Source organism: Vombatus ursinus, unplaced genomic scaffold, assembly GCF_900497805.2.
Source record: "Vombatus ursinus unplaced genomic scaffold, bare-nosed wombat genome assembly UNPS02014785.1, whole genome shotgun sequence".
Taxonomy (NCBI): domain Eukaryota; kingdom Metazoa; phylum Chordata; class Mammalia; order Diprotodontia; family Vombatidae; genus Vombatus; species Vombatus ursinus.
The window spans coordinates 1,739,675-1,754,033 of record NW_020954563.1 but is presented as its reverse complement, the minus strand read 5'-3'; the positions used below and the strand labels follow the sequence as shown (position 1 = coordinate 1,754,033).

General features: G+C 36.1%; 1 protein-coding gene across 2 annotated transcripts in view; it reads left to right on the top strand.

The window, feature by feature from the left end:
- Window positions 1–14,359, top strand: part of RALGAPB (Ral GTPase activating protein non-catalytic beta subunit) — a 96,511-nt gene that overhangs the window by 60,055 nt on the left and 22,097 nt on the right. For both annotated transcript variants that reach the window (XM_027867107.1, XM_027867106.1), the window contains exons 20-23: window positions 524–630; window positions 2,842–2,994; window positions 3,217–3,426; window positions 9,989–10,147. In XM_027867107.1, coding sequence (XP_027722908.1) covers window positions 524–630; window positions 2,842–2,994; window positions 3,217–3,426; window positions 9,989–10,147 — 629 coding nt within the window. The remainder of the gene's footprint in view (window positions 1–523; window positions 631–2,841; window positions 2,995–3,216; window positions 3,427–9,988; window positions 10,148–14,359) is intronic.

Here is a 14,359-nt window from a genome sequence, read left to right as displayed (position 1 = left end):
CTACAGGCAGCCAGAGGGTTGTAAGTGGCCTGAGGGCCACAGATTGTACAGGCTGGCACAGGTTGTGCAGGCCTGATCTACAGGGTAGGAGAGCATATTTAGCCGTTATCAGACATTATAAATGTTTTGGTACCAGTTCATTTACCAGAAACCTAGCAGTTATTAAAAACCTTACTTTACTTAGAAGAGATTTTGATAGGGGATAGATGGTAAAAAGACAAATCCAAAATGTTCTAGGGTCACAAGACTCTGGACAACCATGCAAGAGAAGGATTCAGTGTGCACTGACTGGAGATAACACAACTTGGCTGTGGATCAGAAGTGAATTAGTATTTCTACCTTGAAGTGATAAGAAAATTGGGTGATATTGGTTGTTGGTAAATACTTACTTTGGCATGACAATCATAAATTGCAGGAAGATATAATATTTGGTTTATTTCTATAGTTAATAAAGATTTTAATTTTTAAAAAATTACCATTGTATCCGAATTCTAAATTGTCTTTTCTAAACTTCTCCTCACAGATGATTTTTTTCCATCTGTCACTGTTTTGGTCCGTGGAATGTCTGGAAGACTTGCTTGGGCCCAGCAGCTTTCCCTTTTACCAAGAGGGGCAAAAGCAAATCAGAAGGTATCTGTCAAAACTCAGAGGGAAATAACAGGGAGGGGAGAGTTGGTGCATTTTTATTTATAAATTAAATAACATTACCACAAAAACAAAATCACTAAATTTACAAAAAAGTTTAAAATCCTGTTGTTGTTGCTGTTGTTTTTGAAGTTTTATGGAATACAACTCTCTAACAAAAAATTTTTTTATAGCTTATGTGAAGTTACTTTATTACCTTTTTGTATTTGATAACAGGCTGTATTTGTAAATACTGTGTATGCAATGTTGAGGAGATAGTGTGGTCCAGGAGAGAGAATATTGAATTTGAAATTAGTGGACCTGGATTTAGATCCTGGCTCTGCTATTTACCAGCTTTGTGATCTTGAGCAAATCACTTTTCCTCTCTAGGTTTTAAGTTTTTCTTTGTCTTTAAAGTTAAGGGTAAGGGGAACATGAATTTATTTAGCTCCTATTGTGTGCCAGGGTATGCTAAGTGCTTTACAAATATTATCTCATTTGATCTTTACAACAATCATGTGAAGTAGGTGCTGTCATTATCTGCATTTTACAGTTGCAGAAACTGAGGCAGAGATGAATTAAGTGACTTGCCCAGGCTCAGATAGCTAGGAAGTATCTGAGGCTCAATTTGAACTCAGGTTTTCCTGGCTCCAAGCCCAGCGCTTTATCTACTGCATCACCAGCTGCCTCTAAATGAATGAGTTGGATTAGACAATTTCTAAGGTCCTGTAAGCCTGTAACTTCCTTAAAATTGAAAGAAACCTAGATGAGTAGTAGCCTATCTAAAAAGTAGCTTAACGCCTTGAACTTTGTTTTCCTTTTCAATAAGAAATTTGTTTTTCAGCACATGGGACACACTACCACCATTCTCTTGGTGACATTACATTCAGCCCACAGCTTCATCATATTCCCTATCTTGTAGCAACATTTTAAAGTCTCTAAATCATTATGTAATACTGAAGAAGCAAGTCACTTTATTTTCTTAGAGTTAATGCAGCTTCTAGAAATGCCCATGACATTTCAGCTGTGGATTCTACCATTAGAGAATCATGCTCTGTATTGTTGACACGTGCATTGTTGCTTAATACCATTCCAGCTATCTTTAATACTCTGAAAACTTCCCCAGAGGTCCAGATTTACCCACAGAAGACTGCCTTTTTGGCATGACCTAAAGGGTAGTAACAAATCCCTCTGACCAAAAGTAACTTGGCAAAAATACGTTGCCAAGATTTTCATATTTGGGATTAAGGCTTTGGTCTCTATTATAACACTTACATATCTCCAGGATAGGACAATATATACTGTTGTTAGTCATTGATGCTTTGGTGTCAAAACTTATTTACTAAAAACTTTTGACAGCTCAGCACCAAAGTTGTTCTTAGTGTTAAACCTACTTTTCAGTATTCTTCAGCAGAACAAAAGGCATATAAAACCAAAATCTTTTTGATCCTGACAATAATATGTTTTAGACAGTTGGACCCAATAAATCAAACCCAGGTTTCTCCTAGAAAATAAGAGCATATATTTATCACATTCACTTAATTCTGATCCTTAGTTTGCTTATATGTAAAATTGGAATAATAATACTTTAACACTATTTCACAGTTTTGCTGTGAGGCTCAAATAACGTAATGTAAACCCCAGCATGCTATTTTTTTTTTAAAAACGTCCCAAGCAAAAAAAATGGTAGGAGAGGCAAAAATGTCTCCAAAAGCTTCTCTCATAGAAGACAAAAATCTTGTCCCTGTTCTCTAGTTTTATACTCCCTTCGCTAGTATCCTAGCCATCATTCATACCCCCAGTGTCTGGTCTAACTTAAGACCATCTCTCCAGGCTTTATGTTACAGCAAGTAATGGGAAGGAGAAGAGACTAATTAAAGGATAAGAGGCTTTCATTACTTCATTCCTTTCCCAAATCTTTTATTGTTATTCTGTAGCTTTTTCTTCAAGAGTTTGGTGGGGGCAAGACTGAAAGGGGTAAACAATCCCTACTCTCAAGAAACACATAGTGTAATGAAAGAGTCAGCATGCAAATAATTATGTACAAACAAGCTAAATACAGGAAAAAGTGGAAATAATCATCAGAGGGAAAGTACTAAAATGAAGGGGGAATCAGGAAAGGCTTCTTGCAGAAGGTAGGACTTTAGCTTTCGTATTACGTTATGTATTATAAATGGGTACTCAGACCATACAAATTGCTTTGCTTCATTTTAACAGCTTTTTGTGCCAGAACCTCGTCCACTTCCTAAAAATGATGTTGGAATTAAATACACAGTGAAGCATCGACCATTTCCTGAAGAGGTGGACAAAATTCCTTTTGTAAAAGCAGACCTGAGCATTCCTGACTTGCACGAAATCGTAAATGAGGAAGTAAGACTCTAGTTCCTAACTATTGTTTATTTCTTATGCTTGTCAGGATCCTGGAATAGTGTTCAGTAGTATGCTATGCATTGAATTTCACTTACTGCTTGAGTTTTTTAATTTAATTTTAATTACAGAATTAATAAGTATTTGTAATTTTATATTGAATATAAACTTCACATTATTTTTAAAGCCATACCATGCAAATATAATGTCTTTAATGCATTTCAGTTAGAAGAGAGACATGAAAAATTGAGGAATGGCATGGCCCAGCAGATCACTTATGAAATATCCATTGAGCAGCAAAGTGAAGAGGAGTGGCGGAAGAAAACTTTCCCTGACCCAGTTACTGACTGTAAACCCCCACCTCCTGCCCAGGAATTCCAAACAGCACGCCTTTTTCTTTCACACTTTGGGTTTTTGTCATTGGAGGCATTAAAGGTAATTTTGGCACATTTTTATGTGCAAGTAATTTTGTACACTTGTATCAGATGCTGAGATGTAAGTACTTACAACACACAAATACAATGGGTTGTTTACAAATGGTACGGTTAATCTTATTTTTTTGTTTATGGTCATAGAAAGATTTCATTCAAATTTTCTAGGGTGAAGTGGGAAAACTTGCATGTCATTGGTGTTTTTATTATCTGCATATATGATACATTCCATGTGTGGAAGCCCTAAGGTGACTCATTCTATAGGGCCTTCATGCATATATTCATACTTGAATTGCAGTTTTTTTCTGGTCCCAAGATGATTCTTTTTGCATATACAGTCAAATATATTTCCTTGAGTTCCCTAATGCTTCTAGCTCTCAAGTATCCCTGGTAATTAACAATAAATGCTAATGGGATAATTGAAATCTAGATTTTTTTTTTAAAGTACCATAGTAATTAGTTTCTGTCCCCACAAAAACTCTTTATATAAGTATCAACAGCTATTACAAGCAGCCCATACAAGATGACGTTTAAGATGTATGGTTTGGTTGTGTCAAACTTAAATAGAAACAGGAACCACTAATCCATATATAAGGATCCCTGCAGGACACATATTAAATTATTTTTAAAATGTGACATCTATGTTTTCTTATATTTTTATTTTTTAAATATTTTCCAATTACATTTTAATCTGGTTTGAACCATACTTTAGGAGTATTGTGGATCACTTGAGGCCCAAAGGATACCTCTGCTGTGGACTATTCCAAAAAATTCTTCTAGAAAATTAACCTTATATTTGCCATTTGACACAACAGAATAAAAGCAAGTTGTTTTTCAGATGTTCGTTTGTGTACAATTCTTTGTGACCCTGTGGACCATAGCATGTCAGGCAGGCCCTTCTCTCCTCCACTGTCTCCTAAAGTCTGTCCAAGCTCATATTCATTGCTTCCATGACATTATATATCCATTGCATACTCTGCCATCTACTTCTCCTTTTGCCTTCGATCTTTCCCAGACTCACAGTCTTTTTCAGTAAGTCCTAGCTTCATCTTCAGTATTTGTCCTTCCAATGAATAACCCGAATTAATTTCTTTAAGTATTGACTGATTTGATCTTACTGTTCAAGGGACTCTCAAAATCTTTTCCAGCACCATAATTCAAAAGTGTTGATTCTGTGGTGCTCAGCTTTCTTTATAGGCCAACTCTCACAGCCATACATTGCTACTAGAAAAACCATAGTTTTGACTATACAGACCTTTGTCAGCAAGGTGATAGCTCTACTTTTTAGTATTCTGTCTAGATTTCTCTGGACTGAGTAATTACTGGATTGTTGGATATCTTTTTTTTTTTTAAGGCAGTTGGGGTTAAGTGACTTGCCCAGGGTCACACAGCTAGTAAGTGTCAAGTGGTTGGTTTGAGGCTGGATTTGAACTCAGGTCCTTCTGACTTCAGGACTGGTGCTGTATCTACTGTGCCACCTAGCTGCCCCAAAGAAATTTCTTTTGGGGGGGGGCTGGGCAATGGGGTTAAGTGACTTGCCTAGGGTCACACAGCTAGTAAGTGTTTGAGGCTGGATTTGACCTCAGGTCCTCCTGACTCCAGGGCCAGTGTTCTATCCACTGCACCACCTAGCTGCCCCCTGGTGCCTACCATTTTTGTCTTTTATCATACCCGTTTTTGCATGAAGTGTTCCCTTGATATCTCTAATTTTATTGAAGAGATCTCTTGTTTTGTATTCTTCCATTTGTTTGCATTGCTTATTTAAGAAAACTTTCTTCTCTCCTTGCTGTTCTGTGGAATTCTGTATTCAACTAGGTATATTTTTCTCTTTCTCCTTTGCCTTTCACTTACCTTCTTTCCCCAGCTATTTTTAAAGTCTCCTCAGACAGCCATTTTGCTTTCTTATACTTATTTTTCTTTGGAATGTTTTTTATTATGGCCTCCTCTACAATATTATGAACATAGTTCTTCAGGCACTATATCAGATCTAATCCCTTAAATATATTCATCGTGGGGCAGCTAGGTGGCGCAGTGGATAGGGCACCGGCCCTGAAGTCAGGAGGACCTGAGTTCAAATCCAGCCTCAGACCAAACACTTGACACTTAGTAGCTGTGTGACCCTGGGCACATCACTTAACCCCAATTGCCTAAAGAAAAAAAAAAGAAGAAAGAAAAAATATATTCATCGCCTCTACTTCATATTCATAAGGGATATTATTTAGGTCATATCTATATAGTGTTTCTTCAATTTAAGTCTGAATTTTGCAATTAAAAAAAGCACATGATCTGAGCCACAGTTGTTTCCAGGTCTTGCTTTAAATGACTGTATAGAGTTTCTCCACCTTTGGTCGCAAAGTATATAATCAAGTGTGATCACCATCTGGTGATGTCTGTTTTTGAGTTGTTGAAAAAAAGTGTTTGCTGTGACCAGCAAGTAATCTTTTTTTTTTTTAAACAGAGCAAATCCTTTTATTTGTTTTCTCTTTTTTTTTTTTTTTCTTTTTTTTAGCTAGGCCATGGGCTTAAGTGACTTGCCCAGGGTCACACAGCTAGTAAGTGTCGAGTGTTTGGTCTGAGGCCAGATTTGAACTCAGGTCCTCCTGAATCTAGGGCCAGTGCTCCATCCACTGCGCCACCCAGCTGCCCCAACCAGCAGGTAATCTTGACAAAACTCTATTAGTCTCTGCCCTGCTTCATTTTGTATTTCAAGGTCAAACTTGTCTCTTATTCCAGTTATCTTTTGATTTTCTATTTTAGCACTTCAATTCTTTTTGATGACTGTGACATCTTTTTTTTGGTGTTATTTCTAGAAGTTGTTGCAGGTCTTCATAGAATTGGGCAACTTTGACCTCTTTGGCATCAGTGGTTGGAACATAGACTTGTATTACAGTGATATTGAATAGTTTGCCTTGGGTTCAAACAGATATTGTCATTTTTACGATTATACCCCAGTACTGTGTTTCTTACCCTTTTGTTGACTATGAGGGCTATTCCATTTCTTCTAAGATATTCTTGTCCACACTAGTATATATAATGAATTAAATTTATCCATTCCCATTTATTTCAGTTCACTGACACCCAAGATGTCTGTATTTTAAAAAACTTTCTTTCTCCTGTTTGATCACATCCAGTTTGCCTTAGTTCATAGGTCTTACTATCCATGTTACTATGCAATATTGATCTTTATAAAATTGGACTTTCCTTTCATCACCAGACATATCCACAGCTGAACTTCTTTTAGGCATTGGCCCAGCTGCTTCATTCTTTCTGGAACTGCTTGTACTTTGGCCTCTGCTCTTCCCCAGTAACATGTTGGACACCTTCCGCCCCGAGGGGCTCATCTTCCAATGTCATATCTATTATCATTTTATCATTGTGGGTTTTCTTGACAAAAATACTGGAGCAATTTGCCATTTCCTTCTCTAGTGGGTCCCCTTCTGTCAGAACTCGCCACTCTGACCTGTCTGTCGTGGGTAACCCTGTATCGGCATAGTTCATAGTTTCCTTAAGCTATGCAAGCCCTGCCACCACAACAAGGTAATGATCCAGGAGAAGAACAAAAGCAAGACAGTTCTACTAATTTTAGAATTTCTAGACATCTGGAATCAAGATCTTTTATTACAAGATTAGGACTATTGGAGAGAAAAAAGCAAGATCAGTTCTTTGGATATAATCCTCTGTAGCACTTTCCTTCTGATTTGCCATCCTTAGACTTGTATGCAATCTCTTTACCTTATCCCTAAACCAAACTGGAAGAGATGTCAGTAGTAGTAGTCGTTTGGAAATGGCTTATTTCTCTCAAGCGTAGGATCCTCAGAGTCATAACTGTCCTATCTTTTTCTCTGTTAGACCTGTTTTGGCTCAGAATTTTCATTTGGTCCATTCCATGGATCACCAGGGGGACTTATTTGACATTTAATGGATCTGTGATTTCATTAGTCTGGGTACCCTTTCTACCAATGCAAATCAGATCTTTTTCACTCTCTCTCATACTGAAGTATTCTTGTCTGTCTTTCCTGAAATTCTGTGGTGGTCTACCCAACAACAAGAGGCCTGCCTTCTGTTCTTTTAATATCTTGGTAATACCTGTGTACCACTCAAGCTGCCTGTCTCATCTTCTGTTGTTGTTTGACCAGCCCACCTCCTTGTGTGCTCATACATGTCCAAAATGATGCCATCTATCCCACTAATAACCAGAACATTATCACTAGTAATGTGCTGTAACTTGTTGTATCCACCATGTATTATTATTCCATTGCTTGTCATTTTAATTCTTCTCTAAGCATGATATTTCATGATTTGCTAACCATATATAGTGCCACTTTGGAAATATTGGTGTTAAAGAGATGTACTTTTGCTATACTGAGGAGTTTAAAATCATTGAAATCAGTACACGATTTCCAAATTCAGTCTATCCATGTCTCCGCTACCTACGCAGGCCTGGGCTCAGTTCATTAATGGACTGATTGGCTGATTGCAAGTCATAGTTTAGGCAGCGTACATTTTTTATCTGTTTTGGTCCAGTGAATTTATATGGACCACTCTTGTGTTTCTGCAAATTTCATAGAGGAGAAGTTATTGTGTTCCTGGGATCAAATGGGCAGCTAGGTGGTGCACTGGATAGAGTGCCAGACTGGAGTCCAAAAGACTCCTCGTCCTGAGTCTGGCCTCAGACACTGAGTAGCTGTGTGACTCTGGGCAAGTCACTTAACCCTGTCTGCCTCAGTTTCCTCATCTGTAAAATGAGATGGAAAAGGCAATGGCAAACCATTCCAGTATCCTTGCTAAGAAAGCCCCAAATGGGGTTATAGAGTTGGACATGACTGAAATAACTGAACAACAACAGGGATCAATATGATGAGCATGTTGTTATATGTGAATTGATGTATTTTGAGAACATAGAAATCTTCAGAGAATCCATCTTATGGACGCTATCATTTATATTCATATATATTATATATTATATTATTTATGTAATATATATCATTTGTATATATTATATAGGGGAAGAGAAAGGAAGGGAATAAGCATTTATTAAGTGTGTACTCTGACAGGCACTGTGCTAGGCACTTCACAAGTATTATCTCATTTGATCATTAGCAAGCTGTGGATTCTTAATGCACTTTGAAGATCACTGCTCAGTTGAAATATCCAGAAGTAGTTCATATTTTATACCTATTGTGAAGGTTCAACTTCAAAGGGTATAGAGCTAGCCCAAAAATTGGTTTATTGAGAAGCGTTCCCTTCATTTCCATCTATTCTGAAATAGGTAAAGAAAAGGAGGAGTGCCAATGTTGTAGAATCGTTGTCCCCTTTTATCTTCCTCCTTGTTTAGAAGCTGTTCTGATAGATCAGTTTCAGCAGCTCCATTGATGTTCTGAAACAGCACGAGAGATATTATACCTTACTAAGAAAACATGTCATTTTGTCAGAGTTAAAAGACTGAATTACATATGGCCTATGCTGTCAGACTTGGCTGATGATGTATTTTAGTTGATTTTACTGAAACTCTTTTTTTCTGTCTTTCAAATTCTTTGTTACAAGGTATGGCTTGATAGAAGATCAGGGAGTGGTGTATTTGGAAATGAAAGTAATGTAAAAGCAAAAGATGACCAGAATGAGTTTGGTATTTTTTCCTTTTTTTTCAAAGATGAATTCTAGCTAGTGTATGCAGCAAAGCAATCATTGTTTGCTGTTTCTCTTCAGCCTAGAAAGTCCAGTGGTATAAAGGAAGCAGTACTGGATTGAAGCCCAAAGCCCAGGCTTCCAATCCAGTATTGCCTGTGTGACCCTGGGCAAATCTACTTACACTCTCTAAGCCTCTATGCTGCCTTCATTTATTCAGTGGGAATCACATACTATGTACCTCAGAGTGATTATAAGAAAAGTGCTTCATGAATGTGTATCATTAGCATTATCATTATTTCAAATGCTAATTTACTTAAGCTAGAACCATTAGCACTGGACTGTTTATTTGGTCCCTGTTGTGATGTCTGGGATGTAAAAATACAGAACATATTTGTATGAGTGTACCAATTGTTCTGTCTTTACTGTGACTATTAGCTGACCTTCAGTCTACAGCCATAACATAAATAGGCATATAATTTTAAGACAGGTGTATCATTTTTAAGACAATTAGGTGTTAGTTACAATTGATGGGACATTGAATCTGGGATCAGGAAAATTTGAGTTTGAATTCTGCCTCAGAGACTTAGTAGTTGTGTGACCCTGGGCAAGTCATTTACTCTGTCTCAGTTTCTTAATCTGTAAAGATGGAGAATAGCATAATATATAATAATAAAATAATAGCGCCTACCTCTCAGAGTTGTGTGGATAAAATGAAATATTTCTAAAGTACTTTGCAAATCTTAAAGTGCTATATAAATACTCGCTATTATTATTATCTTTAATGGGACTCCTTTTTAGTTTGTGCTATCTTCAAAGTGTTTGATAATTAAAAGAAGATTTTAAAATACATGTTAAACTTCTTTACTTACATTAATTCTTCAACTGCTAATAGAAATTTAAAATAGTTTGTTTTGTTCTGTTTGTTTTTGGATGGAAAGGAACCTACAAATAGTCGTCTACCTCCTCACCTTATTGCGCTTGACTCAACCATATCTGGATTTTTTGATGACATTGGCTATTTGGATCTCTTACCATGTCGCCCCTTTGATACGGTTTTTATTTTCTACATGAAAGCATACCAGAAAACAAGTCAAGAGGTAAGTATTCTGAATATATTACAACATCTTTTCTGCCAGATACTATAGGCCTTAATTTTTTAAGGGAATACAGACTAAGGCTATTAGTATCACAGTCTTCTGTACTAATTTTTTCTTCTTGTCATATGAAATTTGTGTGTAATATTTAAAAGTGAGTTATTTATAATAAATATAAATAAGCTTTTTTTCAAATCCAGAAATCAACAGGCATTTTTAAGTACCTGCTATATACCTGCTAGGAATCCAAACACAAAAATGAAATAGTTCCTGCTATTGAGGAGTTTATATTCTTAAGTAGTTGTTTGATTTTTTTAATTGAAAAAATGAAATGCTTTGGACATGGTAAGTGTTTAATGGATGTTAGGTACATTTCATCTCCATTCACTCACTTTAATAAGATGGTTCTGATTTTTTTTAAGTAGCTGGGTTTGGATTTTACTCTGATTCTGTCACTCCAATTAAATTAAAATTAAATATACAATTAAGATAGCCACAGAGATACTTAAATAAATTGATCGCCTGTCCTTCTTGGGCATTTTGTCATTACTCTGTGACATCACTAGGAAGAATTCAACTATGAGACCCCAATAGTGAGGTAATATTTTTACATATTCTAAATGTTGACATTCAATTGCAAACATTTATTAAGCTCTTAGTATGTGCAAGGCACTGAGGGCTACAGCAGGTACATAGATAAGCAAATATAACATTAACAACTGGAAAAATCAAGCAAAGCGCTGGGCTTGGAAGCTAAGGATTCCAAGGGGAAGAGGTAAGGAGAGAAATGTATTCTAAGTTTCAGAGACATTGCTTATGATCCTCTTTGTCCTGACTCCATTAAGTACTGTTAAAAATAAAATGTTATAAATGCAGCTCTTCTAGAACATATCAGTGCTTATTTATAGATTATTAATTGATATAGAGACATAGATAGGTGGCACAGTGGATAAAACACTGAGCCTGAAGTCAGAAAAACTCATCTTCCTGAGTTCAAATCTGGCCTCAGACGTGTCGTAGCTATGTGACCCTGGGCAAGTCACTTAATCCCGTTTGTCCCAGCTCCTTATCTGTAAAATGATCTGGAGAAGGAAAAGGCAAAGCACTCCAATATCTTTACCAGGAAAGCCCCAAAATAGGGTCATGAAGGGGCAGATACAACTGAACGACAACAATTGACATAGAGAGACAAATCAGAGATAGTTTGAAACTCACTAAGACACAGGCATTGTTTTCTAAACTTTATTTCTTTCCTAGCACATAGCTCAGTACTATGTATACAGCACTTAATAAATGTTTGTTAAAAGAATGATTCTCAAGGTCCAGTGTCAGTTGAAAGTAGTCATACATGAAGATAAAATATTTCTGAAATTATAGCATATCTATTAACAGATTTATACATTTTTGGTTAAAAGGGCCAGTTAAATCAGTTCATTTACCATTTTGAGGTCTTATAATAAAGTACTATGCTTGACTAAGATTAAGTGATGCATATGATTGACTTCATAATTATTCATTAGTTTTGTATAGTAAATCATCAGCAAATGTACAAGTGAAAATTCAATATCCCTTTGTCATTTCCTGCCCAGTTAATGCTCTTTAAAGGCTTTGAAGTGGAATCCTCATGCTTGCTGAGTAAAAAACTGTGATGCCTTAAAGCACAGCCTTCCTTACATGTTTAGCATTGACAAACAGCTTCTCGATAGTATAGTAGAACTCACACAGTAGATTGTATAACAAGAATGTTGTATAAGAGTGAATGGGTTGAGGGGCAGCTAGGTGGCATAGTGGATAGAGCACTGGCCCTGAAGTCAGGAGGACCTGAGTTCAAATCCGGCCTCGGACCAGACACTTGACACTTACTAGCTGTGTGACCCTGGGCAAGTCACTTAACCCCAATTGCCTTAAAAAAAAAAGAAAGAAAGAAAGAAAAGAATGAATGGGTTGGGACAGGGGAGTGAAGGATGGAGTAAGTGTCCTGGTTCTGCCTCTTGCTGTGTGACTTTGCTTTTAAGTCCTTTAATAGAGCTTCAGTTTACTCACCTTTAAAACTGAAGGGGTTGCACTAAATGGTCTGAAATACTCTTTCTAGCACTAAAATTCTGTAGCATTTCTTCTTGTATCTTAGGAGCCAAGAAATTCAGATGTATACAGATATCAGAAAGGAAGCCACAAGAAGTATGAACTAGAGATCAAGGGACATGAATAGACAGTTTATGATAGAGGAACTAGAAATTGTTGACAAAATGTTCAAATTCCCTAAGCATTGGAGAAATGAAAATACAAACAAATCTTAAGATAAAGTGACTTCAGAATGACAAAAATACCAAAAAACTTTTTTAAATAATTTTTGTAATAAAATTGAATGTTGGTGAAACTATGGGAAAACAAATTCTCTACTATGTTGTTGATGGGATTTTGAATTCTAATGCAAACTTTTGAAGAACAGTATGTAATAACTCAAAAAACTAATCATATCTTTTGCCTCATGATTCCATTGCTATGACTCTATCCCATGAAATCAAGGATCTATCTGATATAAAGGATCTTACTTCCCTTTTTTCAATAGCAATAAAACTAGAAGCAAACTATATGTCTATTAATTGGGAAATGACAGAATAAACTATGATATTGAGCAGCTAGGTGACACAGTGGATAGAGCACCAGCCCTGAAGTCAGGAGGCCCTGAGTTCAAATCCGGCCTCAGACCAAACACTTGACACTTACTAGCTGTGTGACCCTGGGCAAGTCACTTAACCCCAATTGCAAACAAAAAAAAGAATAAACTATGATATGTCAGTGTAATAGAATAATATTTTGCTCTTAAAAAAAATCAGTAGGTAGCATTCAGAGAAATAGGGAAAGATCTGTAGGAGGTGAAATGGAGTGAAATCAGCAAAATTAGAACTGACCAACTATATTTTTTGTAGTTCTTTTTTAAAAGTTTTTTTCAATTTTCAGGAATTTATTTTTTCTCACATCTTCCTCTCCCGTCCTCCTTAAAAAAAGAAAAACAAATCCCTTGTATGCATAGTCAAACAAAACAAATTCCCAAATTGGCCACATCCAAAAATGTACTTCTCATTTTATATCTTGAGTCAAAAAAGGTGGTAGGCTTCTTTAGTCCTATAGAATCGTTTTTTAACTAACTAATTTTTTTTTTGTAAATAGTATTTTATTTTTTCCAATTACATGTAAAGATAGTTTTCAACATTCATTTCTTAGGAGATTTTGAGTTTCAAATTTTTTCTCCTTCCCTCCCTCCCATACCCATTCCCCAAGAGGGCAAGCAGTCTGATATGTTATACATGTGCAATCATGTAAACGTATTTCATTAGTCATATTATGAAAGAAGAAACAGAGCAAAAGAGAAAAGCCACACAGCACAAAAAATGAAAATAGTATGCTTCAATCTGCATTTGGATTCCATAGTTCTTTCTCTGCATTGTCCATCATGAGTCTTTTGAAATTGTCTTAGTTCATTGTATTGCTAAGAAGAGCTGCTAAGTCGATCATAGTTGATCATTACACAATGTTGCTGTTACTGTGTACAATGTTCTCTTGGTTCTGCTCACTTAATTTTGCATCAGTTCATGTAAATCTTTCCAGATTTTTCTGAAATCAGCCTGCTTATTATTTCTTATAGCATAGTAGTATTCCACTATATTCATATACCACAACTTGTTCAGCCATTCCCCAATTGATCAGCATTTCCTCAATTTCCAGTTCTTTGCCACGACAAAAAGAGCTACTATAAATATTTTTATACATTGGATCCTTTTCCCTTTTTTATGATCTCTTTGGGATACAGACCTAGTAGTAGTACTTCTGAAACAAAGAATTTGATTGTCCTTTGGGCATAGTTCCAAATTGCTCTTTGGAATGGTTAGATCAGTTCACAACTATACCAACAATGCATTAGTGTCCCAATTTTCCCACATCTTTGTCAACATTTATCATTTTCCTTTTTTGTCACATTAGCCAGTCTGATAGGTGTGATGTGGTGCCTAAAAGTTGTTTTGCATTTCTCTGATCAATAGTGATTTATAGCATTTTTTCATATGATTATAGATAGCTTTAATTTCTTCAACTGAAAACTGCCTATTCATATCTTTTGACCATTTATCCATTGGAGAATGACTTGTATTTTTATAAATTTGACTTAGTTCTCTATATATTTGAGAAATGAGGTCTTTATCAGAAACACTTGCTGTA